At 53.7% G+C, this 24,665-nt stretch overlaps 2 protein-coding genes across 3 annotated transcripts; both read left to right on the top strand.

The window, feature by feature from the left end:
* The first annotated feature begins 148 nt into the window (after positions 1–148).
* On the top strand, positions 149–5,533 carry FBXO45 (F-box protein 45). 2 transcript variants are annotated; one of them, XR_011049893.1, is made up of 4 exons: positions 149–418; positions 610–966; positions 2,970–3,503; positions 4,693–5,533. XR_011049893.1 is itself a non-coding variant. In XM_068421083.1 (3 exons), exons 1-3 carry the CDS (start codon positions 149–151, stop codon positions 3,153–3,155), a joined length of 813 nt encoding a protein of 270 aa, XP_068277184.1. In that variant the 3' UTR covers positions 3,156–5,533. The 2 variants fall into 2 exon arrangements, 1 of the variants encoding a protein (XP_068277184.1); XM_068421083.1 differs by having other exon boundaries at positions 2,970–5,533.
* Positions 5,534–16,773: 11,240 nt separating this feature from the next.
* NRROS (negative regulator of reactive oxygen species) lies at positions 16,774–19,805 on the top strand. The gene is made up of 3 exons (XM_068421179.1): positions 16,774–16,843; positions 17,465–17,588; positions 17,838–19,805. Exons 2-3 carry the CDS (start codon positions 17,481–17,483, stop codon positions 19,803–19,805), a joined length of 2,076 nt encoding a protein of 691 aa, XP_068277280.1. The 5' UTR covers positions 16,774–16,843; positions 17,465–17,480.
* Positions 19,806–24,665: the final 4,860 nt, after the last annotated feature.

Here is a 24,665-nt window from a genome sequence, read left to right as displayed (position 1 = left end):
TGGCGGCGCCGGGCGCCCCCTCGCCGTGAGGGGGCCTTGGGCGGGGAGCGCGCTCGGCGCGGGGCCCGCCGCCACCGCTGTCACCGGCGAGGGCAGGGGCAGCGCGGCCCCCGCGGCCCGGCCCGCCGGGTGCTCGGGGAGGGAGGCGATGGCGGCGGGCCCCGGTGGTGGCGGGGGTGCGGCGGCGGCGGCGGCGGGAGGGCCGGGCTGGCGGTTGCCGGGGCGGGTGCTGGAGCTGGTTTTCTCCTACCTGGAGCTGCGGGAGCTGAGGAGCTGCGCGCTGGTGTGTAAGCTGTGGCACCGCGTCCTGCACGGCGACGAGAACAGCGAGGTGTGGCGCAGCTTGGCGGCCCGCTGCTTGGCGGAGGAGGCCCTGCGCACCGACATCCTCTGCAACGTGCCCACCTACAAGGGCAAGGTGGGCCCGGGACCCTCCGCGGCTCCTCAGGAGCCCCCCTCCAGCCCCTCGGGGACACCCCCCTCAGCCGCTCAGCAACCTCCCAGGCGCTTGGGGACACCCCTCCAGCCGCCATTGGCAACCAAGGTGGGGGGGGGGCTGAAAACCACGACAGGATTTTATCTCCCCCTCGCCCCTCTCTTCTCCCCTAGGTCCGTGCCTTCCACCACGCCTTCAGCACCAACGACTGCTCGCGGAACGTCTACATCAAGAAGAACGGCTTCACGCTGCACCGCAACCCCATCGCCCAGAGCACGGACGGGGCTCGGACCAAGATCGGTTTCAGCGAGGGCCGCCACGCCTGGGAGGTGTGGTGGGAGGGCCCGCTGGGCACCGTGGCCGTCATCGGCATCGCCACGAAGCGTGCGGCCATGCAGTGCCAGGGTTACGTGGCCCTGCTGGGGAGCGACGACCAGAGTTGGGGCTGGAACCTGGTGGACAATAACTTGCTGCATAACGGGGAGGTGAACGGCAGTTTCCCCCAGTGCAATAACGCGCCCAAATACCAGGTGAGCGGGGCTTGGTGCGGGCTGGCAGCTCCACCGTGTCTGACAGCAGCTGGCTGTCAAGAACCTTCTCCCTCGCGTGTCCTGGCTGCTGAATCGGTCCTAATGCCCACTTCAGGGTCTCTCTGCCTTCCCTGCAGAAGGCAAATGATTCTGCCTTGTGAGGCCTTTTCCCCTTCGTTTACTGCTTCCCCAGGCTGTGTGTGGTGGTCAATGCACCTGACCCTCAGTTGTTTCCGCACTTTTATCTCAAACACCGAGTGCAAAGCACGTACCGCGGGTGTCTGTTTAGCCACCGTATTCCTTTCTGAAATAAAAGCTGCAAAGACTGTTGTAGCCTTCTGAAGTCACAGCTTGCCCCACGGCGAGGTGAATGTCCGTGGTATTTTACCCTTCTGTTGTACGGCGGTGTGAGCTGAGGTTAGTGCTTAGGCAAGAGGCTTCTTGCAGAAACCCGCAGCAGTGCTGAGTGCTGCTCGTTGGCTGGCTGGCAGCGTTCCCGTAGGTGACGTCCCTTGGCTGGGGTGCTGGGATGTGATGTTCGGATAATTGCAGGTTATTAAAGAGCAAGTGCCATTCCACCTTTTTGTCCCTATAGAAGTGTTGGTCTTTGTTCTTCTGGCTGCTCGCACAACTACATTTTGACTGCTGGATCTCCTCGCGTTACAACTTATGCTGTATGCATTATAATTTCCATTTCATAACGCCGTGGCTTTGTACGAGTACTGGCTTATGTTTCAGTTGTGGGTGAAGATCTGTGTGGTAACTTGTGTCTCATACTCCTAAATTTCGTGTGAAAGTTCACTGCCAAGCACTGAATTCTGTCTGAAGGTTATACTTGCTGGTTTTGCAAATAATACCTAAAATTAGTGTAGTTAAAGAGATTTAGATCTCTTTCTGTTCGCATGTTCCCTCACGTGCGAATTGGGTCAGTGCTTTCCAGCCCTGACCCTTTGTGGTTGCTTTCTGCTGTCCTTGTCTAGGCCTTTCTGGAGCAACAGGGTGAGGAAGAGGTTTGAAGCACCCAAAGTACTTTTGTTCCCAGCTCAAGTAGGGACTCAAGGGTGAACACAATTGCTGCTTCCTCTGTAAAAACTGTTGAGAGCTCTAACCAGTGATCCTGTGGAGTATTTTGTGTTGAGTAAGGCATGTACAGCGAACTGCTCGTAGAAAATACGCTTGAAGGAAACACACGTGTTGGTGAGAAGAAAAAAATGTGTTGGCTGGAAGAAATCCCCAGCATTGGGGCTGGCTGGTTAAGAACCCAAAGTTTGTGTGGCATCCTTGCTGCTGATGTCTGCGACTTGTATTTACGTCTAAAATAACATGCTAGGTAAATGCAGGGAGCACCGTGCATGCCCAGATCTGAATCTCTTGCTGTGTTCAGTGTTTTCGCTCGTGTATTTATATATATTAGGTTTTTCATGCTTATTTTGCCTAAGCTTTGCACTGGAATTTCCTTCTGCCTCGGTGAGGGAATACCTCTGTCATCGACAGCACCTGCGTAGTCAGTAACGTATTCCGGTATATTTTGTAGGTGGCACTTACCTTTCTAAAACAAGTTCATTGTCTTTAAAATCGCTCTCCGCAGAGCAATTACTGCTCAGCGAAAGCAGCAGCTGAATAGAGTTCAGGTAACTTGGAGGCCATTACAGTTTCCAAAACTCTGTGGTATTCTGAAGCAGGTGGCATGTAGTGTGCTCACTCTTGGTGCTCTCACGGGGTTCGTATGAGGAGGGTTACGTTTATTAGCATGTAGGTGGTTAGGTACGGGCTGCCCACTGGGAACAGGCAGCAGAGGTCCTCGGGGTCCTAATTCATTGGAGTGAAATTGAGAAATTCCCGTTGTAAAACTGGTGCCATCATGAGAAACAGGAAAGCCTTGCTTTAAAGTTCTCTGCTGTGTTTTACATGGGCTGTGCTTTATTTTTCTCTCTCCGTTTGAATATGCTGACTCTTTATGCTTGTTTTTTTTTTATTCCCCCCCCTCCTGTCTCTGTTTCCAGATAGGTGAAAGGATTCGAGTTATCCTGGACATGGAAGACAAAACGTTAGCGTTTGAGAGGGGCTATGAGTTCTTGGGAGTGGCCTTCAGAGGACTGCCAAAGGTTTGCCTGTATCCAGCGGTGTCTGCTGTGTATGGGAACACAGAAGTGACTTTGGTCTACCTGGGAAAACCTCTGGATGGATGACGTGGATTGTTTCCTTGGGACATCGAGATGTGGATGATTGGGAGGAGAAATCTGCATGTTGGTTAGAGGGAAACGTGTATTAGAGGAAAAAACCATGGGTGTGTGTCCAAGAAGCATCGAGGGAATCACACGGAGTTTTGAAACGGAGGACCAGCCATACTTCAGGAATTGTGTTACATTTCCTCTTTCTACCAGGCCAGAAAAATCCTCAGGGTTGCAGTTGGTTGAGTGGGAAGCTGACACATGCATGTTGCGACAGATTTCATTGCTGAGGTGGCAGTGCGTGACCTCGAATATTTAAGAAAGGATTTGATACAAAACTGCTTGAGGAAATTTAACCTGAGATTTGTAAGTAGCGTGTTTTGTGAAAGACTCCCATTTGAAAACTGCTTGTTCCTTCCCTTCCCTCCTTTGGGCCAACGTGGGTACCGGAGGAGAGCGAGTCTGGTTGGGTTTTATTTACAATTTTTAACGTACTGAGAAGCATGGTCTGTCTGGACTGCCCTTCTCTAGTGTAACAAAACGTGTGCAGCTATTTTTAAGTGTATTTTAAGGGTTGTATATATTGAACACGTTGAAAAGAACAGTTAAAAGAAAGGGTTTGCTTTATTCTAACTGGGATGTAATTTCTTAAAGGGGGAAAAAAAACCAAACCCCACTAGGTGGCATCAGAAAATATACCTCGGAGAGGTGTATCACATTCTTCATGTAAGTGTGCTACTTCTGTTGTATTGTAAAGCCTTTTGGGATGCTCTCATGGAGTACGGTGCTACACTGGGTCATTTTCTGTGCAAGTTTCCATGGCTTTAGCAACAGTTTTGTTCTCTGCAGGAAACGCAAAACGTTTTCCCCACGCGTTTCCCTTTGCCCAAATTTGCTGTCCCCGTTAGGGAAGGCAGGTGTGACACTGGTGAGCTCGCCTTCCTTTCCACATCAAAAATGCTAACTTTTAAAAGCGTTCTTAACACTTTCTAATCACTGTTGTGAAATGTTTCAAAATAATGAGGAAGGAGCATTCAGTTTCTGAATCCAGACCTTGCTTTCAGCTTAAATGGCTTTGTGAGGCTTTAAGACTTGGCTGAACCTTTCTTCAATTAAATAAAATCCACCAGTACCCCAAGTATTCACCTCCCCGTTGTCAGTCAGGCTGAGTACACAACTCTCACCAGCCCTTTGATGGTGATTCTGGATCAGGTTCAATGTTTAGGCTTTTCCCTTGCGCTGGTTTTCTACAAACCACGTACAAACCCCCGTGGTGTGTCGGCGTGCTGGGGTGGCTGTGAAGCTGAAGGCTGTAGTAAGGAGGGGTTTCTGGTGAAACCGCTTTCCTCTGAGCTTGGAAGGTCTGTAGGGAGCCCCCGAAGGGCTCCTTTTAATAGGGCATTACAAGCTATAAGCCCTGTGGCCAGCTCTTGACTCTGGTTTCTTGTTGGTTGGTGTTTCCCGGAGCTGGCTGAACTGTTTCAGAGCTGAGCATGCTTATCAGAGAGGGAGAAGGAAATGTTTATACAACCTCTTTTTGCTTTATTTGCGCTAGAGAATGTGAATCGCTTAATATCGGACACTGGCAATTCTCTGAGCATGGAAGAGAGAGGGATTTCTCTTGGGCTGTTGCTCGTTTCCCCCCTGCCCCCGTGACTCGAGTGATGCAAGGAGAGTGGTGCGAGCAGGCGAGTGAGGCTCCTGGTCTGCTGCTGCTGAGCTGTCCTTGGAGTGCTTCTTACCTACTAGATAACCAAGTTCTGCACTGGAACAGAGTATGAACGTTATTACCATTTAAAAGGATTTAAAAATATTTATTTGTTTTGTGTGGTGTTGATTGCTTAAGGGCAATATCGGGGTCCGTTCCTGTGTTAAAGAAACAAAGTACGTGGTGAGAAATGAAGATGTTTTAAGTGGTGCTGAGAGTGACTGAATAAACGATGTGGGACGGGCGTACGAGCACCTTTTGGGAAAATCTGTTACAAGCCTTGATTGTACTGGACTGTAAAGGATGTATCTGCAAAGCAGACCCGTGGGGCATGAAGTGGGGAAGAAAAGGAAACAAAACCCAAAATAAAATTGTACCCGAGATGAATGTATTCTCAGTGCGGTCCTGAAAGACGTGACCTCTGTGCTTGTTCATGAATCCAATTAGATGCAAGTAAACCCTGGGAACTTGTGAGGGGTTTTATTCACAAATTAAGATCGATTTCCATCCTTCAGACTGCGTCTTACCCTAGAAATCATTTCCCTCTAAATTAGAAATGCTGAAAGTTGAACATTCCTTAAGGGTGGGTTTGGGGGGGGACTCACTTCTGTAAGATTATAACTTAATCCTGGAGACCAATGCTGGCTGTACAAAATATTAAAATAAACTCTGCTGTAATTCAGAAGGATGTATCGGTGTGGAGTGCTGTGATGACATCCATGGAGCGGTGACAGTAGCAGTTCAGTGCACCAAGGAGGTGTGGGGGCTGTGTGACTTGGTGTGTGACTGCTTGAAAAGGGAGAATGGTTAACGAGGGCTTGAAAACTCGAGTGGTCTAATAGCTGGGCTTGGGAAATGGTGTCCCCCAAAACAGCGTGAGTGTGGGATAAGGCTTTGGAGGTGCCTCCTCAATAAGGAATTGAGGTGGTGTGCTGGCTGCTGCTGTGCTGAGGGGCCTCCTTCCCAGGCTGGCTTCTCTCTTTCTTTACCTTTCTGTAGGGAAGTTTGATATTTCACGGTGCTTTTAGGAAGAAGGAGGTGATTTTTAGGAAGAAGTAGGAGACTGCGTTGTGGTTCTGGTTTTCTCCCCACTTAAAACACAGCGGTGAGTGTGCGTTTTTGGGAATCCTGTGAGTGCCTTCTACTAGCAAACGCCGTTTGGTTGGGTTCCTCTTGTCCGTGTTTCAGGTGACAAAACTACCCAGGAGCAAGTGGCCTTGATCCCGTGGGCTGAACTTCTGCTGCCTTGGATGTGGCTGGATTCTTCTCTGCCGCCTGCTGAATCCCATAGCCAGCTGGAACACACCAGCTTTTCTCTCTGCTTCAAAATCTGCATTTTTAAATTTCCTTAACACACAGGTGTGTTTTCCAGGCGGCTGCCTCTATTTTATGTCACTGGGATGATGAATTAAAATAACGCTCGGCCTGGTAATAGTTTGATTACAGAAAACTGATTTTCTCTTAAGTATTTGAGAGGTAACCAGCCTTCAGTGACTCCTGAACCTGTGTATTCCAATACAGATATTGGAGTTCTAGCTAAATCTTCATGTTATAAATAGTTCTGGACCTTGGTGGGAATGTAGCTGTAATATGTGCTGCCGTTCTCTGGAGCAGTGCAGGTTCCTGCACAATACAGATAATTTGGTGAAATCTGTATCCAGAAAACGACATTATTGAGATCTGTGCTAGGATCCTTTCCACAAGGCAGGTTTTTAAGTGGTTAGGAGTGCGATGTGTTTGATTTCTGTGAGTGATAGCAGCCCACCTCAAACTAAGGTATAATTTGGTTGAAAGGAAAATTAATTAAGTGGTAAATGAATACATAAAGCTTCTCCTGCAGTGATACCAAACCTGCTAATTTATCCTTGAAGCAGTTTTTTTTTTCAGAGGGCTGTATGGTGCTGTGCGTGTTGGGTGATGTCTGAATGAACTCTCCCACCTCCCCACAAGAGGGCAAAGTTAACAGTGCTGGGGGAGCCCGGGCTTTGCATTTCCCAAGTGTTGTGTGAAATAAAATGTTTAATGTGGAAGCTTCTCCCTTAGCATTTGCTTCGTGGCCTCTTAAAAAAAAAACAAACCAAAAAGACCTCAACAAACCAGGAGAAGTGAATAACAGACACAGAATTTTGTAAATCTCCTTCTTCATTCGAACCCTTGATCCTGAAATTAGGCTGAGCAAATCTTTGCATTTCACAACATTATTTTCAGTGACAGCAAACTGAGCTGAGACTCCGAGATCACCTTAAAAGACAGAAAGGGATTTGAGAGGCTCGAACAAAACGTCGCTGATGATGTTCAAGGTCTACTTTTTCCCAGACTTGCATTTCTTCCTTTCAGGCATTTATGACCAGGAAATAGTGATATCACAGAATCACAGAATCAACCAGGTTGGAAGAGCCCTCTGGGATCATCGAGTCCAACCGTTGCCCTGACACCACCATGGCAACTAGACCAGGGCACTAAGTGCCATGTCCAGGCTTTTCTTAAACACCTCCAGAGATGGTGACTCCACCACCTCCCTGGGCAGCCCCTTCCAATGGCTAATGACCCTTGCTGAGAAGAAATGCTTCCTGATGTCCAACCTGAACCTCCCCTGGCGAAGCTTGAGGCTGTGTCCTCTTGTCCTATCGCTGGTTGCCCGGGAGAAGAGGCCGACTCCCACTGCGCTACAACCTCCCTTCAGGTAGTTGTAGACTGCACTAAGGTCACCTCTGAGCCTCCTCTTCTCCAGGCTAAACACCCCCAGCTCCCTCCGCCGTTCCTCGTAGGTCAGACCCTCCAGACCCTTCACCAGCTTGGTCGCCCTCCTCTGGACTCACTCCAACACCTCGACATCAATCACCTCAACATCAATCACCTCCAACACCTCGATCATCAAAAGATTGTTTAAAAAAAAGAATGAAATTCCATTGCAGTTGGAAAAAAAAAACCCCAAAATCATTGAAAAGAGATTTTGAGATAAAACTCGTTGTATATTACAAGTGTTGTTTATTATTCTGCAATTTTACCAGCTGAGGAACCAAGGGTGTCTTTTTCCTTCCATGCCTGTGCTTGCAGCCGTGTTGGGAGCTCGCTGGAGTTGTTTCACGTTGGCTTGATTTATTTTCTCTTTTTAATCCATCTTGTTCTACCTGTGTTAAAAGCAATATATTTACCTGCAGGCAACGTTTGAATGGGGAGAAGTACAAAGGTATAACCTTGCCTCCTCTTGTCTTTCGCGTGATGTCGGATCTTCTGGTGAGCTCCCAGTTTCCCCAGCTTAAACCTTCGGCAGTTTTACCCAGAAGCAGCAGGAGTGTTGCCGTGACCACCCTGGGACCCGTCACCTTTACACAGCTGCAGCATTTTACCGCTCAGGACGGGCACTACGTCCCCAAATATTTTACTGTATGTTTTTCAAAGCGATTTTTTTAATTTATTTTATTGTCCTTTCTTGAACTTCTCATTTCAGGCTGTGAACCTGCTCACCTGCAGGTGAGTTGAAAATCGAGGCAAGACAAAACCTGATCCAGAACAGGAAGCACAGACCTATTTTCAACCCAAGGAGGTGAGTCTGTGCTGCGTGTGTGACCCCTCCCTGGGCTCTCCGCAGCTCGCTGATGTGTTAAATCTGCGATTCTCCATCCACAAAACCTCCACCTTGGTACCTGTTTGCAGGTAACAAACTGCTGGTTGCAGCTTCAGCTGCAAGAAAGACTTCAGCGACTGGAGACTGAAAGCCTGCAAGTGAGTTATTAAACCAAGGTTATGATGTTCTCTTGTTTTTTTAGCATCCTACGCTTAGAAGTAAGCCATATCCAGTTGTTTTTAAGTAGTAATTTAAGAATATGTGCTCCATCAGCTTCAATATGTGACTTAATGATTATAAAGTGCTGGACAAACCTGCCACTAAGGAAATGGATGTTGACCAAAATCCTTTTTGTATGATACTGCAGTGGTTAAAGCTTTTCAGCTTCTCAGTTTGCTGCTTCCAAAACACCTTTTTGGGGTTTTTTTTGTCGGCTTTATTTTTGTTTGGTTGGTTTTTTGGTGCTCAGGTGACAGAGAAGGCTTTTCTCATGCTGGATCCCATCTGACATCGGGCACCTGAGCCCTTCTGCAAAGCCTTGTGCAAGAGCAGAGCTCGAGGGTAGGATCTCATGCTTTGTAAATGGCCAAAAGATTTTTATCTCCGCTTTAGCATACGATTTTTGTCTTATTCTTGGAAAAATAATTGGCGTATGCAGAACTGGAGCAGAGTTGGAACAAACATTAGTGAGATTTGGGGAGTGTGCAGTATGGAAATAAGTTCAACGCGTGGCCCGGGTGTCTCACCCCACCATGCTGTGTGTCTCTGGGACGTGGCCATTCAGAGAGACCTGGACAGGCTGGAGAGTTGGGCGGGGAGAAATGTAATGAACTATAACAAGGGCAAGTGTAGAGTCCTGCATCTGGGCAAGAACAACCCCATGTACCAGTACAAGCTGGGGACAGACCTGTTGGAGAGCAGCAGAGGGGAAAGGGACCTGGGGGTCCTAGTGGACAGCAGGATGACCATGAGCCAGCAGTGTGCCCTTGTGGCCAAGAAGGCCAATGGCATCCTGGGGTGTATTAGAAGGGGTGTGGTCAGCAGGTCGAGAGAGGTTCTCCTCCCCCTCTACTCTGCCCTGGTGAGGCCGCATCTGGAATATTGTGTCCAGTTCTGGGCCCCTCAGTTCAAGAAGGACAGGGAACTGCTAGAGAGAGTCCAGCGCAGAGCCACGGAGACGATGAAGGGGGTGGAACATCTCCCTTATGAGGAGAGGCTGAGGGAGCTGGGTCTCTTTAGCTTGGAGAAGAGGAGACTGAGGGGTGACCTCATTAATGTTTATAAATATGTAAAGGGCAAGTGTCATGAGGATGGAGCCAGGCTCTTCTCAGTGACATCCCTTGACAGGACAAGGGGCAACGGGTGCAAGCTGGAGCACAGGAGGTTCCACATAAATATGAGGAAAAACTTCCTTATAGTGAGGGTGACCGAACACTGGCACAGGCTGCCCAGAGAGGTTGTGGAGTCTCCTTCTCTGGAGACATTCAAAACCCGCCTGGTTTGTTCATACCTGTGTGATATGGTCTAGGCAATCCTGCTCCGGCAGGGGGTTGGACTAGATGATCTTTCGAGGTCCCTTCCAATCCCTGACATTCTGTGATTCTGTGATTCCAGCCCTGATCTCAATCCACCTTGAGAAGAGTTGCTTGTAAGATAATGCCGCTGTAGCAGGGACCTTGGCTCTCCTGGCCGGAGGGGAAAGCTGGGTGGGATGCGCTTAGCTCTGTAAGGAGCTGAGATAGTTTCACTTCCCTTTGCATTAATGACACAATTACTCACTTCTCTTAAGCAGAAGAGCAGCAGGAAGGGAGTACGTGTGACTGCAGATGGGAGTCGTTATTCTTGCCGCAATTTGCATTGCTGAATGATGTCACGACACTGACTTGTCCATACCTTCTCCTTCTGGGGTCTTGGGGCCTCCAGTCCTGACAGTTTTATGCTAAAAGCTTTGGTAAATGTGCTGGAGTAGATGGGTTGGGTGTTTTTATTGCTTTTATTAGTTTATTTTATTGTGCAGTACCAAACTGAGATCAATTTATCCACATCTGACAACCCTGTGGGAAAAACTTGGGCAACACTTTGAGGTCTAGGTGTAACCAAAGACCAAACTGTAGATGTAAGCAACCTGCTCGTGGGGCTTTCCAGCTCTTGAGGAGATCTGGGAGGATATGTCAGTTGTCTTCTCTGGCTCTGGGCACTTGCTTCTCCTGCAGATGCAACGCAAGCAGTTCTCTAGAGCATCTGGACTTCCACTAGTGTCTGTCAGAGCTTGAGTCACAAGGGAGTGGACGCACTTGGCTTTCGGTTGCTCCAGAAACACAAGGCTCTGCTGCTTCCACATCCCATGCGTCCTGCTGCGTGCTCTGCTCCGAAGACCTTGTGATCTGGAGGCTCTGCCGCTTTCAGAGGAGGAGGTTCGCCCCGGCGTGGTGGTGGATCCCTTGCGCAGACCTCAAAGCCCCGGCCTGGGAAAGGCGGGTGGGTGAAGGCTACGGGAGGCGGCGGGAGCCTGGCCGCAGGGTGGGCTCGGCCGCGCGTGCGGGTGAGCGGAGGGGAAATGAGATCACTTCTGCGGCTCTCCCTTCTGCGGCCCGCTTCCTCCTCATTTACATCGCGCACGCTCTCAGATGTGGGAGAAGGAAGAGCGGTGACCGCAGGGACGGAGCTGCCTGTGCTGGACCTCTCCCTTCAGGAGGGGAACTGGGGCACAGCCTTGCCCCCCAGCACAGGGGTCCAGGAAGCATCTGTGGCCGAGCTGCTGACCAGCTCCCCTCTTCCCTTCCCGCACGGCGCTGTGCTCTCAGAAACGTGGTTTTGCTTTCTACTAAGACCTATTTCTGCCTTTCTTCTGAGTCCCGTGGAGGATAGTTGCACTTCTTGGAGACTAAAGGGTCAAATCGTAGAATCACAGACTGGTTTGGGTTGGAAGGGACCTTAAAGACCATCTAGTTCCAACCCCCCTGCCACGGGCAGGGACACCTTCCACCAGACCAGGTTGCTCCAAGCCCCATCCAACCTGGCCTTGAACACTGCCAGGGAGGGGGCAGCCACAGCTTCTCTGGGCAACCTGGGCCAGTCTCTCACCACCCTCACAGTAAAGAAGTCAAAGGGGGGATTCTCTATGAAAATTGCTGCTGTGGGGCTCCTGGTTGGTGTCTAGGTCCTCGATCAAATGTCCTCCAAGCCCAAAAGCATCATTTTCCCAATTGTCTGTGCTGGGAGCTCACAGGTGTTTCCTTGGAAGAAGGAAAACAACCAAGCAAACAACCAAGCCTGGTGTTTGGCTACAGCTGGGGTGGGGTGGGGAGAAGATTTTGAAGCTGATTATAAATTGCTGATTTTTGTCTCTTGGTTTCCCGTGCAAGACATACACTGGGGGGAAGCTGTGCTTCTTGCAGAGCTCCACTGCAGCCACAGTGCCAGGGCTGGAGGGTGCCCACGTACATCAACGCCATCTGTGCCATCCTGGGACGGGACGCATCCTTCGTTATTCCCTGGGGATAAACTGGGTGGGTTCCCATCGAGAACTCCAGCCAGGTGACCTTCCAGAGCTGTAGTTGAAAGTTAAGCTGTCCAGCTGGCCCTTTTGACCATGTAACGAATGATCTGTTTTCTTTTTTATGTTCATCCTTCATCTTAAATTAGAGTCAACAACCACGACCGGCGGCTTCTGAGATACGGTAGACCTTCAGCTTCCCTTGTTTTATCCAGAGCAGGTGATTAAATTAACTAACTTCTTCACTGGTGGTGTCTTGATACCTTTGTGCTGCCTGTGCACACTTTGGCCAAGCGGCAAATGAAAATTCCATGTGGGTTTCAAAGACAAAATTCAGATTTTCTTTAATTTTCGGAGTTGTCACTGACCGCAGTGCCCGGGAACGAACGGCTGGAGGGAGATGCTGGTCTTCACCCTGCGGCCACTCCTCCCTTTCTGATGAGGTTCGACAGGCGAGATGCTGCTGCGATGGAGTTGGTTCCTCAACCCCACCTCATATTTTCTGTAACGCTGTTTGCAGTTTCCTGTGAGCCTGGAGATCGTGTAGGTATTTGTCTAAGCCATTGCTGTTTTCTGTTGCAGTTTCTCCTTTCCCATGGGGTCCTGCGCTGGTGCAGCAGCCCAGGGGTGACGGGGAGGCTGCCCTCTCGTTGCAACTTTTCTCTCGGTTTGTGCTTGAGGGTTGTTAAGGGAAAAAGATGGTTTGGAGGGAAGAGGAGGTGGGAGGAATGGAGGAAGCTCACTGGGTGTGAAACCCTGTGGGGATTCCTGGTCCTCTCCCTGGTCCTGCATGTGTGGACACCGCTCCAAGCGGCTGAATCTCCTTCAGTTTAATCCACCTGCGCCGTTGAGCTGGATTGGAGCTTCATTTCATAGAATCACAGAACCGTTTTGGTTGGGAAGGACCTTTAAGATCATCGAGTCCAACCATTAACCCAGCACTGCCAAGGCCACCACTAACCCATGGCCCTCAGCACCACATCTACACGGCTTTTAAATCCCCCCAGGGATGGGGACTCCACCACTGCCCTGGGCAGCCTGTTCCAACGCCTGACAACCCTTTGGGTGAAGACATTGTCCCTGATCTCCAGTCTAAACCTCCCCTGGCGCAACTTGAGGCTGTTTCCTCTCGTCCTGTCACTTGTTACCTGGGAGAAGAGACCGACCCCCCCTTGCTACACCCTCCTTTCAGGTAGTTCATGAAGAGTTGATCAGACCAGCAGCTCCTGGCAGCTCAATCCCTATGCCTTTACTCTGCTGATATTAAAAAATAAATTAAAAAAACCCCTCAAAGCACACATCCAGTCCTTACTGGGAGGGCTGGGTGGGGGCATGATGCTGCTTTAGAGGAAGAGGAGGGGAGCAAGCAGCAGCTTTGGGATGTTTTCAAAACCATCTGGCTGCAGGATGTGGGGAAAGTGTGAAATGCAACGCTGCTGCCGGCTGCCCCAGCGCAGAGCCGGCGGCCGCTCTGCGGGGAGCAGCCCTGCTGTGCGGCTGCTTTCCGGGGAGGACAGGGTGGGTGAAACGTGGCCAGGCAGTGCAGGGGCTCTCCCATCTCTCCCATCCCATGGTGCCCCGTCAGCGAGCACCTTCCTTGCGGGGGAAAGGGGGTTACGCTGGCTTGGCTTTGGTCAGCCAACGTGATGGGCTGGGGATGAAGCAGGGGATGAAACATGTTGTTTTCTCTCCCAGCTGCAGGGAGGAAGCTGGTTCAACCCTTGACACGTCATTTTGGTGGCACCACATGAAGGAATCTCATCGGAAGGTCTCCCAGGAGCCTCCAGCTCATTCAAGAGTGGAGTATTGCCCAGAGGTGAGGATGCTCGTGTTCTACAGCTTCAGGATGAATCTCTGCTGGCTCCTGCGTCTCCAAGCGTCAGATGAGTGGTTTTGGTGTGGGTTGGGCTCGTAGCAGGGTTTTGGGGATGAGGAGTGGGTTTGTAATTGTCAGCTAGTCTCAGCCCTTGGTGTGACCTTGAGCAATGCCATGGGAATTTTGCCCTGCTGCAGAGCTTCTGCCATCTGCTCTGGTTCGCTTGGATGAGGAGCGCTTCTCTCTTTTCCTTCTTGATTTTTATACTTCAAACTTCCTTGAAAATGGAGGAAATGAAACCACAGGGCTTTTTTGTGAGTGACACGGGAGTGCTCAGCCTCCTTCCAGAGAAGAAATGAAATTTAGGGTGAAGGCAGAAAAAACATATCCCTGGTCATTTGTGCTGGCCGGAGGAGTTTGGGGGCCACTTGGTCTGGCAGGTGGGGGTGACCCAGGCTGTGGTGTCCCTCAATGCAGTTCATCTCCTGACTGCTGCAGAAGGTCCCTGCTGGTACCTGGGACGTGGAGCATGGACCTGCTGATCCCCCCACCCAGGGTCCTGTTGCAGGGTTCACTCCTTTCTCTATAGTTTTGAACCCTTTCCCAGCAGTAAATCCAGGCAAACCGTTTTCCCCCTCAGCAGCTGGATTTGCTGGGGACTTGGGGGTGCGTGAGGACCCTGGGAAAGGGGAGACATGGGGTGGGAAGGGAGATGGAGAGCAGGGGTAGATGGGGGTGAGGAGGAAGGGGGCCTCCCTGTCCACATTGCCTTGGAAGTGTGGATTTTTGTCTCCCTCTGCCTTGGCAGTTGTGGGAAAAGCCATTTATGCTGAACCTACACGCAGGGGTCGGCCCTTGGGAGGTGCCTGTGTCCGGGTGGGTCTGACTCGCACCCTGGCTGCTGGGTCGGCCGAAATCCCGAGCAGCCCCAGGAGACCCAAAGCTCTGCGGGCGGTGGGATCTGAGCATCCCGAATCTCACCTAAGCAAGGCGAGGGGCTGGGTGCTGGGGTCCCAAAGCGGGGACTCAACATCTGGGGACATGTTCAACCTCGGCTTGGGATGCAACAGGAGATAACAACATCTTCTCCTTCCCCCGCGGGAAGCGCATCCCTCGGCTCCTGTCGAAGCCCCTGTGCTGGGCGCTGGAGGCAAGTGGGGGACTAGAGGGACACAACAGGAATAGAATCACAGAATCGTTTTGGTTGGAAAGGACCTTTAAGATCATCAAGTCCGACCACTAACCCAGCACTGCCAAGGCCACCACTAACCCATGGCCCTCAGCACCACATCTACACAGCTTTTAAATCCCTCCAGGGATGGGGACTCCACCACTGCCCTGGGCAGCCTGTGCCAGGGCTTGACAACCCTTTTGGGGAAGACATTGTCCCTGATCTCCAACCTAAACCTCCCCTGGCACAACTTGAGGCTGTTTCCTCTTGTCTCATCGCTTGTTACCTGGGAGAAGAGACTGACCCCCCCTCGCTACACCCTCCTTTCAGGCAGTTGTAGAGAGCGAGAAGGTCTCCCCTCAGCCTCCTTTTCTCCACACTAAACACCCCCAGGTCCCTCAGCCGCTCCTCGTCACACTTGTGCTCCAGACCCTTCACCAGCTCCGTTGCCCTTCTCTGGACTCGCTCCAGCACCCCAAGGTGTTTCTTGTAGTGAGGGGCCCAAAACTGCACCCAGGATTCGAGGTGCGGCCTCACCAGTGCGAGTACAGGGGGACGATCCCTGCCCTAGTCCTGCTGGCCACACTAGTGCTGGTACAAGCCAGGATGCTGGTGGCCCATGCAGGGGACTGCTGCCCACCGGTGGCTTTTCTCCAACCCTTGCAGGATCAGTGGCACAGCTCCATCAAGGCGAGAAACCCCCCGGGTCACGGGCTCTGCTGCCTGAAACCCTTGCCGGGGTGTTGCTGCTGGAGCCGTGCAGAGGAGTCACGGTGCCAGGGCTGTCCCCAGCGCTGGCTTGTCCCCGTGAGAGCCAGGAGCTGCGTGACCCTTGGCGGGGGCCGGTTCCCCCTGGCATCCCCCTCGCGGTTCCTCCTTGCTGGGGAGCTGTTTGCGAGTGCACGACCCGGGTCGTAAGTGCTGAGATCAGTCAGCGCAGCGCCTGCCCGCGCTCTCGCCCTCCATGTGACTGCAGTTTCCGTTGGCTCCTTCCGCAAAGCCTATATTGGTGCTGGGTGAGAAAGCGGGGGGGAGAGAAACCCAACGGGTTGCACCCACCCGTGGCCCCCAGAGCCCCCCCGAGCGCAGCCGTTGGGGCCGCCAGCTGCGGGATGAGTTGCGGTGCCACCCCACACAGTGAGTAACTGCCCCCCGATACCTTTGCTGGGGTGGGGAACCCCACTGGGGGTTTTTGGGGAGCCCCCCTTGCCAGGTTGAAGATCCACGGTGGCTGTGCATGGCTAATGCCCACGCTCACGAGAGCCATGGCTGCGTGGGCTGGTGCCGCCGTGGGGAGCACCCTGGGTGCTCCCAAAGCTCTTGGGTGCGGGCTCCTCTGCGGGGCTGCGGGCAGGGGTTTCCTGTCGGGGCTGCTTCCCGCTCTCTTGGCACCATCCCCGCAGCCCCAGGGAGGCGGGTGGGAGGATGGAGGCGCTTCCGACGTTGGGGGAGGCCAACGGCAAAGATGGGCTGAGCTGGGTGAGGGAAAGCGTGAGCTTCTGCAGAGCTTCAGGGGCTGAAGGGGAGCCGGAGCCAAAGCCCCCGTTTTTGGGTGCAGCGAGGACAGAGCAGGGTCCCTCTGCTGCCCCCGTGCCTGGTATGAGGCGCTCCTGGAGACCGAGGGCTTGGGAGGGTGCAAACTGCTGTGCATCAGCTCCAGCCCGGGGAAGGGGGGTTCCTCCCCATCCCCTCCCCATCAATCATTGATAAGACATCGTCTTCATGCCCTTGGCTGTCCCAAGGAAGAAGACAACCGAGGACGTGTCCCCTGCTCCCTCGGTGCTGCGAGGCGACCTGGGGCTGCCAAAAATAACCCCCTGTTTCTTCTTCAAGCGCTGGCCGTTATGAGAACGCCGCTCGCCGAGCCCTCGCCGAGCCCTCGCTGCTCATTTGCCTGAGGTTCAGCTTTTCCCCAGATGCAAATGCCGTCAGCTCCGCGTCCACCAAGTTAGTAACGGGGCACCTCGTGCTGGAGAGGCTCCGCTTCCCCGGGAGGACCTCCAGCAGGGATGGGTGCCGGAGGGGACTCGGTGGTGCCTGGGTTGGTGTCCCCTGGGGGAGCGTTTGGTGCTGGGGAGCAGGGACGGGAGCCCTGGGCAGGGGGAACCCTCTGCTGGGGGTTGCAGTTCGGTGGCGTTTGCGAGCAGCTGCGCAGCAGCGACGGTGCCTTTCGCACGTGTGCTGCACCGTGCGGGGACCGAGCTGTCACCTCCCTGTCCCTTCTTTTCTCCTGCCTCCCAGGCTCTCCTTGGTGGACCCTCACGAGGGCTCCTGTTGGGGCGGGTGGGCTTGGTGTCGGGGCTCTTTGCTGTTTCTCCATGGGCAGCTCATGGTGGCCCAGGTCTTGCAGGGCATGGTGGCCACCACTGTGGCAAGTTGAGGGCCCATCACCTCTGGGTGCTGCTGGGGACAATGAGGGGAGCTGTGTGTGCCTGCCTGCCATGGGCAGGAGGTTGGCCATGCCCAAGGATCACCGCTGCCGTGAGGGGCTCCCTGGAAAAACCTGGGCCTTTCGGGATGAGCTGTCTGCAGCGTTTGACCTTCTCACCTCTGTCTCCCTCTCTGCAGGAGTGCCACCGCTGAGATGGAGGCCCCGCTCCCTGGTCTCTCCCTGCTTCTGGTTCTCCTGGCAGCGGGATGGGGCAGCGGGGTGGCGACAGGCTGGGCAACATCTCCTGGTGGCTGTGAGCTCGTAAGTCCTCTCAGGCAAACCCCCACCCTTCTGTCTGCTTGGTCCTGCCCTGCAAAGCCCAGGTGCCTCAGCATCTCCAGACCTTCCCCCTCCCAGCTACTGGCTTAGCTAAGGCATGGACTGGGGTGCCGAGGCTCTAACCGTGGAGCCACCTCCTCCATCCTCACTTTGCTCCCCAACCTTCTCCCTCCTCATCTCCCCCATCTCCCGCCTCTCAGAGCAACGTTACGTACCCACTTCTTGCTTTAGGTGCAGAGCACCGCGGGCTGCGCTGGGAGATGGCTGAGCTCCGTCCCAGGAAATCTTCGAGGTGACACCGAGGAGCTGTTGCTTGATGACAACACTATCCAGGTTCTGGGCAATGCCTCTCTGCTCTCGTACCACCAGCTGCGGCGTCTCAGCTTGACCAAGAACCAGCTGGAGCTCATCGAGCCAGGCGCCTTCTTCAGCAGCCAAGGCCTCCACGTGCTCTCCTTGGCAGACAACCTCCTCTTCACCAACTACTCGCTGACAGCAGCTGCTCTTTCTGCTCTGCCAGCCTTGAGGACGCTGGATCTAGCTGGAAACCGCCTCACTGAGGACATGGTATCGGTTTTGGTCTGGAACCTGTCTTCCTTGGAGTCCTTGTCCGTGGCCAGGAACATCATCATGAGGCTGGACTCATCCGTCTTCACAAACCTGACACAGCTGTTGGAGCTGAACCTGGAGAAGAACTACATCTTTGAGATTGACCAAGCTTTCGAAGGGCTGCAGAGGCTGCGGAGGCTCAATGTAGCTTACAACTACCTCCCGTGCGTAGTGGAGTTCGGCCTGACCCAGCTCAGGGTGCTCAACGTCAGTAACAACGTCATCGAGTGGTTTCTAGCCCTGGAAAGTGATGACCTCTTTGAGCTGGAGGTGCTGGACCTGTCCCACAACCGCCTCCTCTTCTTCCCCGTGTTGCCGCGGCAGAGCAAGCTGCACTCCTTGCTCCTGAAGGACAACGAGATGAGCTTCTACCAGCGCCTCCCCAACGGCACATCCCTGGCAAACGTCACGGTGCAGTTCCTGCTCATTGATGGCAACTCCACCAACATCACAACGGTCAGCCTCTGGGATGAAATCTGCCACAGCAACCTCTCCTCCCTGCGCTTCCTGGACATGAGCCAGAACCAGGTCTGGTACCTGCCTGAGGGCTTCCTGGCCCAGATGCCCTCCCTGACCCACCTGAAGCTCAACCAGAACTGCCTGGAGACGTTTCACCTGTCGGAGGGGGACCCCTTGGCCATGCTGACAGAGCTGGACCTCAGCCAGAACCGGCTGGAGGAGCTGGGGGCAGAGGTGGACACCAGGGATATCCTGCCCAACCTGCAGCTCTTCAACCTCAGCACCAACAGGCTGCGGGCGCTTCCTCCTGGGGTTTTCACCTACACCAGGAAGATCGCTACCGTGGACCTCAGCCACAACCGGCTTGACCTCTGTCCCCAGCCAGCTGTCAGAGGTGAGGCAGAGAGTCCCCCCTGTGTGGACATCAGGGGTGTCCAGACCTTGACTCATCTCTCCTTGGCCGGCTGTGGTCTGCGGGGACTGGGTGGCCACCCCTTCCAGGGGACATCACTGATGCATTTGGACCTCTCCGACAACCATCAGGCGCTGTCTGGGGACCTGGAGTGGCTGCAGGACCTCACTAGGACGCTGCAGGTGTTGTCTCTGAGGAACACCAGCCTCTCCTCCACCGCCGTGGACTTCTCTGCCTTCGACAGCCTCGTGCGCTTGGACCTCTCGGGGAACTCCTTGACCGTCTTCCCCACCTCGCTGGGCGCCCTCAAACTGCGCAGCCTGGACCTGCGGGACAACTCCCTCCCGGCTCTCCCGCCGGACGTGGCGCGGACGCCGCTGGGGAAGAGCCTGTGGGACATCTACCTCAGCAGGAACCCCTACAACTGCTGCACGCTGGGCTGGTGGGACGCTCTGCAGCGCGTCCAGGGGCTGCGCGTCGCCGACGGGCACGAGGTGACCTGCAGCTACGCCTCGCGCACGCTGAGCCCCCGGGCGCTGCCTGAGCCCGTCCTGCGGAGCTGCCGCTGGCAGACGGCCGACCTGGCGCTCCTCTACCTGGTGCTGGCTCTGCCCACCTGCCTGACGCTCCTGGTGGCCTTCGCTCTCGTCTTCCTCACGCTCAAGCAAAAGCTGCTGAAAATGGTGAAAAGTCGGTGCGGGGTGGGCAGCCCTTACTGATGGCTGAGGAGGAGGAGGAGGAAGGGCTCGGGAGCTTGGAATGTGAGCAGCTCATCAGGATTAGGGGCAATGATCCCTCTGAGGTGGGTGAGATGATGGAGACTTGGTGGATTGGAGGACCAGGGGGTGCTGGGAGAGCTGCTGGTCCTGCTGCAGATGGCCTAAGGGTACCTGACGGGTGCAGGGCTGTGGCTGGTGATGGAGCCTGAGCATCCTCAAGGGACACGTCTTCAGCAGAAACCTTCAGCTGATGTTGGTGAGAGCCGAGCACGTGTGGCACTCAACACCTCTCGGCCAAAGGGGCATGGACAGTTGCCCCCCAGCGCTGTTTTTTGCCCCCCATTCAGGCAGATCCTCTTATTTATTCACCCCCGTAGCCAACTCTCTGCTGCAAAACATCCTCCAGCTCTGCAACCACGCTCCACGAGTGGCCCTGGGCTGGAGTGAGCGTCACCAGGGCGCTGCAGAGGAGGGTCTCCGTGGCTGCGGCTTCCTGCGCCGCTCTCGCCGGCACCGGCAAACTCGCGAGCAGCCCTGGGCGTGCACCCGTGTGCGTGTGCTGATAAGACAGGCGTGGTCAGCAGGGCTGAAAAACACGTTTTGGGGTGTCGTTGCTTGGTTAAGTCACGATTAAAGAGCCAATTAAAAATAGCCCAAGTTGCGATGATGTAAAATATTGACTAAAAGACACGAGAATAAATTATATCAGCGGTGATATTTTATTGATTTCTTTTCCTCGAGCAAGCGCTGGACGAAACAGCTGCAAAGGAGAGGTCCCAGCAGCTCACAGCCTGGGGAAGTGCCGCGCTGTTCCTTGGCGGGTTACCGTGGGTGGAAACGAGAAGTGATGGTGGTTTGTGCTAACTCAAAAGCCTACGAGGAACGGCTGAGGGAGCTGGGGGTGTTTAGCCTGGAGAAGAGGAGGCTCAGAGATGACCTTAGTGCAGTCTACAACTACCTGAAGGGAGGTTGTAGTGGAGTGGGAGTCGGCCTCTTCTCCCAGGCAACTAGCGACAGGACAAGAGGACACAGCCTCAAGCTTCACCAGAGGAGGGTCAGGTTGAACATCAGGAAGCATTTCTTCTCAGCAAGGGTCATTAGCCATTGGAAGGGGCTGCCCAGGGAGGTGGTGGAGTCACCATCTCTGGAGGGGTTTAAGAAAAGCCTGGACATGGCACTTAGTGCCCTGGTCTAGTTGACAGGGTGGTGTCAGGGCAATGGTTGGACTCGATGATCCCAGAGGGCTCTTCCAACCTCATTGATTCTGTGATTCTGTGAGAAAAGCCCTGCTGAGAACCAGCGCGGCTTTATCCCTGCGGTGCCGTCACCACGGCTCTGGTGAAACGTGGCTGAGTTTAATGGGAACGTGGGGGTGCAGGAAGCGAGCGGCAGTGCCAGCGTGGGTGGGATGGGGGCTTGTCCTTGCCTGCGCTGGGATGAGCTCGGTGGGGTGATGTGGGGTGTGCTGGGGGCGACGGCACTGGGCTTGAGTCCCTGCAGCCAGCCCCGGTGTCACCCCACCTTACCCTGGGGTTGTCCTGGGGGGTGGTGGTCCCTGGCATAGGCGTGAGGACGAGGATTGGGGTCACTGGTGAGCCTCACGTGGCTGATTGCTGTGCTGGGCTGGTGTAGGTTGGACCATGCTGGATCAGTGGGCAGCACCGCTGGGGCCGAGCGCTGGCAAGGCTCTGGAAACCCAGCTGGCAAATGAGAAAACGGCTGCTTTCTGGTCTAAAATGGCTAGTTTAGACCAAAATACCCCAAACCAAATCAGGCCCCAGCTGGGGAATCCCTCAACCCATTTGAACCGTTCTTTTGCCCGTAAGCCGCGTGCCTGAGGGACAACAGTGACCTATAAATACGTCCCTGCGATGTCCTCCTGGGGGTCTGTGCTGGCACCGGGTACCACAGCCGCGTTTTGGTGTCTCCCTGCTGGCAGGGGGCCTCTGGGAGCACCCTGTTCCCTGGGGCTGTTTCCCCCCCGCTGTGGGTGCCGCGTCTGGCCTCGGAGGGTGGATGTAATAAAATGTACCAGCTAGAGAGCAGCTCCGTGGAGAAGGACCTTGGAGTCCTGGTGGACAACAAGTTATCCATGGGACAGCAATGTGCCCTTGGGGCCAAGAAGGCCAATGGTACCTGGGGTGCATTAAGAAGAGTGTGTCCAGCAGATCGAGGGAGGTCCTCCTCCCCCTCTACTCTACCCTGGTGAGACCTCACCTGGAGTATTGCGTTCAGTTCTGGGCTCCCCAGTTCAAGAGGGACAGAGATCTACTGGAGAGAGTCCAACAGAGGGCTATGAGGATGATGAAGGGACTGGAACACCTGCCTGATGAGGAAAGGTTGGGAGACCTGGGGCTTTTTAGTCTGGAGAAGAGAAGACTGAGAGGGGATCTGATTAATGTGTATAAATAGATGAGGGCTGGGTGTCAAGAGGAAAGGGGCAACCTCTTGTCACTTGTGCCCTGCGACAGGACAAGGGGCAATGGATGCAAGCTGGAGCACAGGAAGTTCAACCTCAACGTGAGGAAGAACTTCTTTACTGTAAGGGTTACAGAGTGCTGGAACAGGCTCCCCAGAGAGGTTGTGGAGTCTCCTTCTCTGGAGACTTTCAAGCCCCGTCTGGATGTGTTCCTGTGTAACCTGCCCTAGACTGGTACTGCTCTGGCAGGGGGTTGGCCTTGATGATCTCCAGAGGTCCCTTCCAACTCCTCACATTCTATGATTCTATGTGTGCGATTCCTCCATTGCCGCAGCCGCTGCCACTTCTCCTCATGGCGAGGGGGTGTGGGGTGCAGCCGTGGGTGCACACGTAGGTAGGAACCCGGGCGCCTGGCAGTGCCTGGGGCCTGGATAAATCATGGGCGTTGCTGCTCGTATTGAGCCAATGTGGAGGATACTCAACACTCTTCCATCACGGGAGGTGTTAGCAGGTGTGCCCGGGGCCGGGAAAGCCGAGGCTCACCCAGAGCAGGGACCTGCACGGGATGTCAGGGCAACAAGGCGAGCTTCTGCTTTTAGAGTGGTTGACGTCTTTACAAAGCTGCTGTTCATCATCTTTGCGAGGTCACGGAGATCAGGAAGGTCCTCAGTGACTGGAGAAAGGCAAATGTCACACCCATCTTTAGTAGCGGCCAAAAGGACATCCTGGGGAGCAACAGGACTGTCAACCTCGTGTTGGGAAAACCATGGACTGTGCTTTCCTGGAAGAGGGTGGCTGGGGCAGTCAGCGTGGATGAACCAAGGGTAAGTCACGCCTGCCCAACCCGCTTGGCTCCCACCATGAAATGTCTGGATTTGTAGGCAAGGGGAGAGCAGTGGGTGCCATTTACCTCAGCTTCCGCAAGACTTTCACTACTATGTCCCCCAACATTCTTGCATCCAAGTGAGGCTGTCATGGTCTGGATGGGTGGGCAACCAGCTAGGTATAAATCCATTGGATGATCAAGCACAGAGGGTAGCAGTCAGTAGGACGTGCTCTACCAGGAGTCTGGTGAGGAGATACATACGGCAGGGGCCTGATCTGGGATCAGTCTTTGCCCAGGATCTGGAGGATGCCATGGAGCACCTTCATGTCAAGCTCACAGATGAGCCCCAATTAGGAGGACCAGTTGACATGGGGGAGGGCTGGAGGAATGGGCCAGCAGAACCTTACGATCCAGGGATGTGATTACGCCGCCTCAACTCAGTGCTCATTAGACCTCATGTAGACCTCATCCAGTGAGGATGGTTATGCCTGGGGACAGGGTGCGGGCTCTGTCCTCCAAGCCCTGCCAGGACAAAGCCAGGCAGGCTGGGTGTGGAGGAGAGGTCCCCACAGGTCCCTTCTCACCCAAGTGGGAGATCTTTATACGCTGTTATGTTGCAATTTTTGGCTGGAAATGGAGCAAGGCCTGTGCCGGAGATCTACACACCCCTTCCTGGGTGGAAGAGCTGAGTCAGGCTTTATTTTTTTTTAAATTTTTGGCAAATGAGGCCAGTTCCTCTTCTCAACTGAAGACTCCCTTGGACAAACATCAGCCCACTCATCCCCTCCAGTGATGACGAAGTACAGTGGTTTCATTGACACTCGTTTCAGATTTTTCCCAGACCTGGCTCTATCGTTTCAGCGTGTAGGAGGAACGCTCTTCCAAACCCCAGCTTCTGCGCCATGATACGATGTCTTAGTGATAAAATTGACAGGTTTTAATTCTTTTGTGGTTCAAGAAGGAAGATGGGAAATAAATTGGTTTCGGAGGCACTTTACAACTCCTCCTAGTTACCTCAGGCACGAGTTTGTTGAGGCCGCTCACCTCGGGATGAAGGCCCATCCCACTCACAACCCTCACAGGCCACCCAGATTCAGAAAGCCAAAACCTGGGAAGGTTTTGGAGCCACATAATTTTCTAAAGAATCCTAAACTTAGTCTTCTAGTTCTTACAAGAGAGCAGGATTTGGCTAGTACAAACCAGCTGAGGGAGACAGAGGGACTGAAAACTTGAGTGGGATAAGTAAAACACTCGTTTGCAGAGATGAATTTCTCAGTAACCATCAAAACACTACGTGGGGGACCTTCTGCTGTAGCTTTGCTTCTCACACCAGGTTCTCCCCTAGCACTATTGAGAGTGAGCCAGGAACTGTAGCCTGATGAGGGAGGCAGCAGGGGGAAAGGTTTGGCTTTACTCTAAAAGCACGCCCAGCCGTTGGGACCTTCTCCCACACCACTTTTTTTTCGGCTGGTTTAAGCACATTTTCGCAGAACCAAGCACTGAGAAAGCATCAACTCGTAGCACAGGGAAGGAAAACACCTCACTCCATCAGCTTGAAATGATTGTATTTTTAAAAGTCCTTTCAAGACTAACTTACTTTCTAGACATTCTGTTT

This window comes from Nyctibius grandis, chromosome 32 (genome assembly GCF_013368605.1).
Source record: "Nyctibius grandis isolate bNycGra1 chromosome 32, bNycGra1.pri, whole genome shotgun sequence".
Lineage (NCBI taxonomy): Eukaryota > Metazoa > Chordata > Aves > Nyctibiiformes > Nyctibiidae > Nyctibius > Nyctibius grandis.
This window is presented reverse-complemented; position numbering and strand designations above follow the sequence as displayed.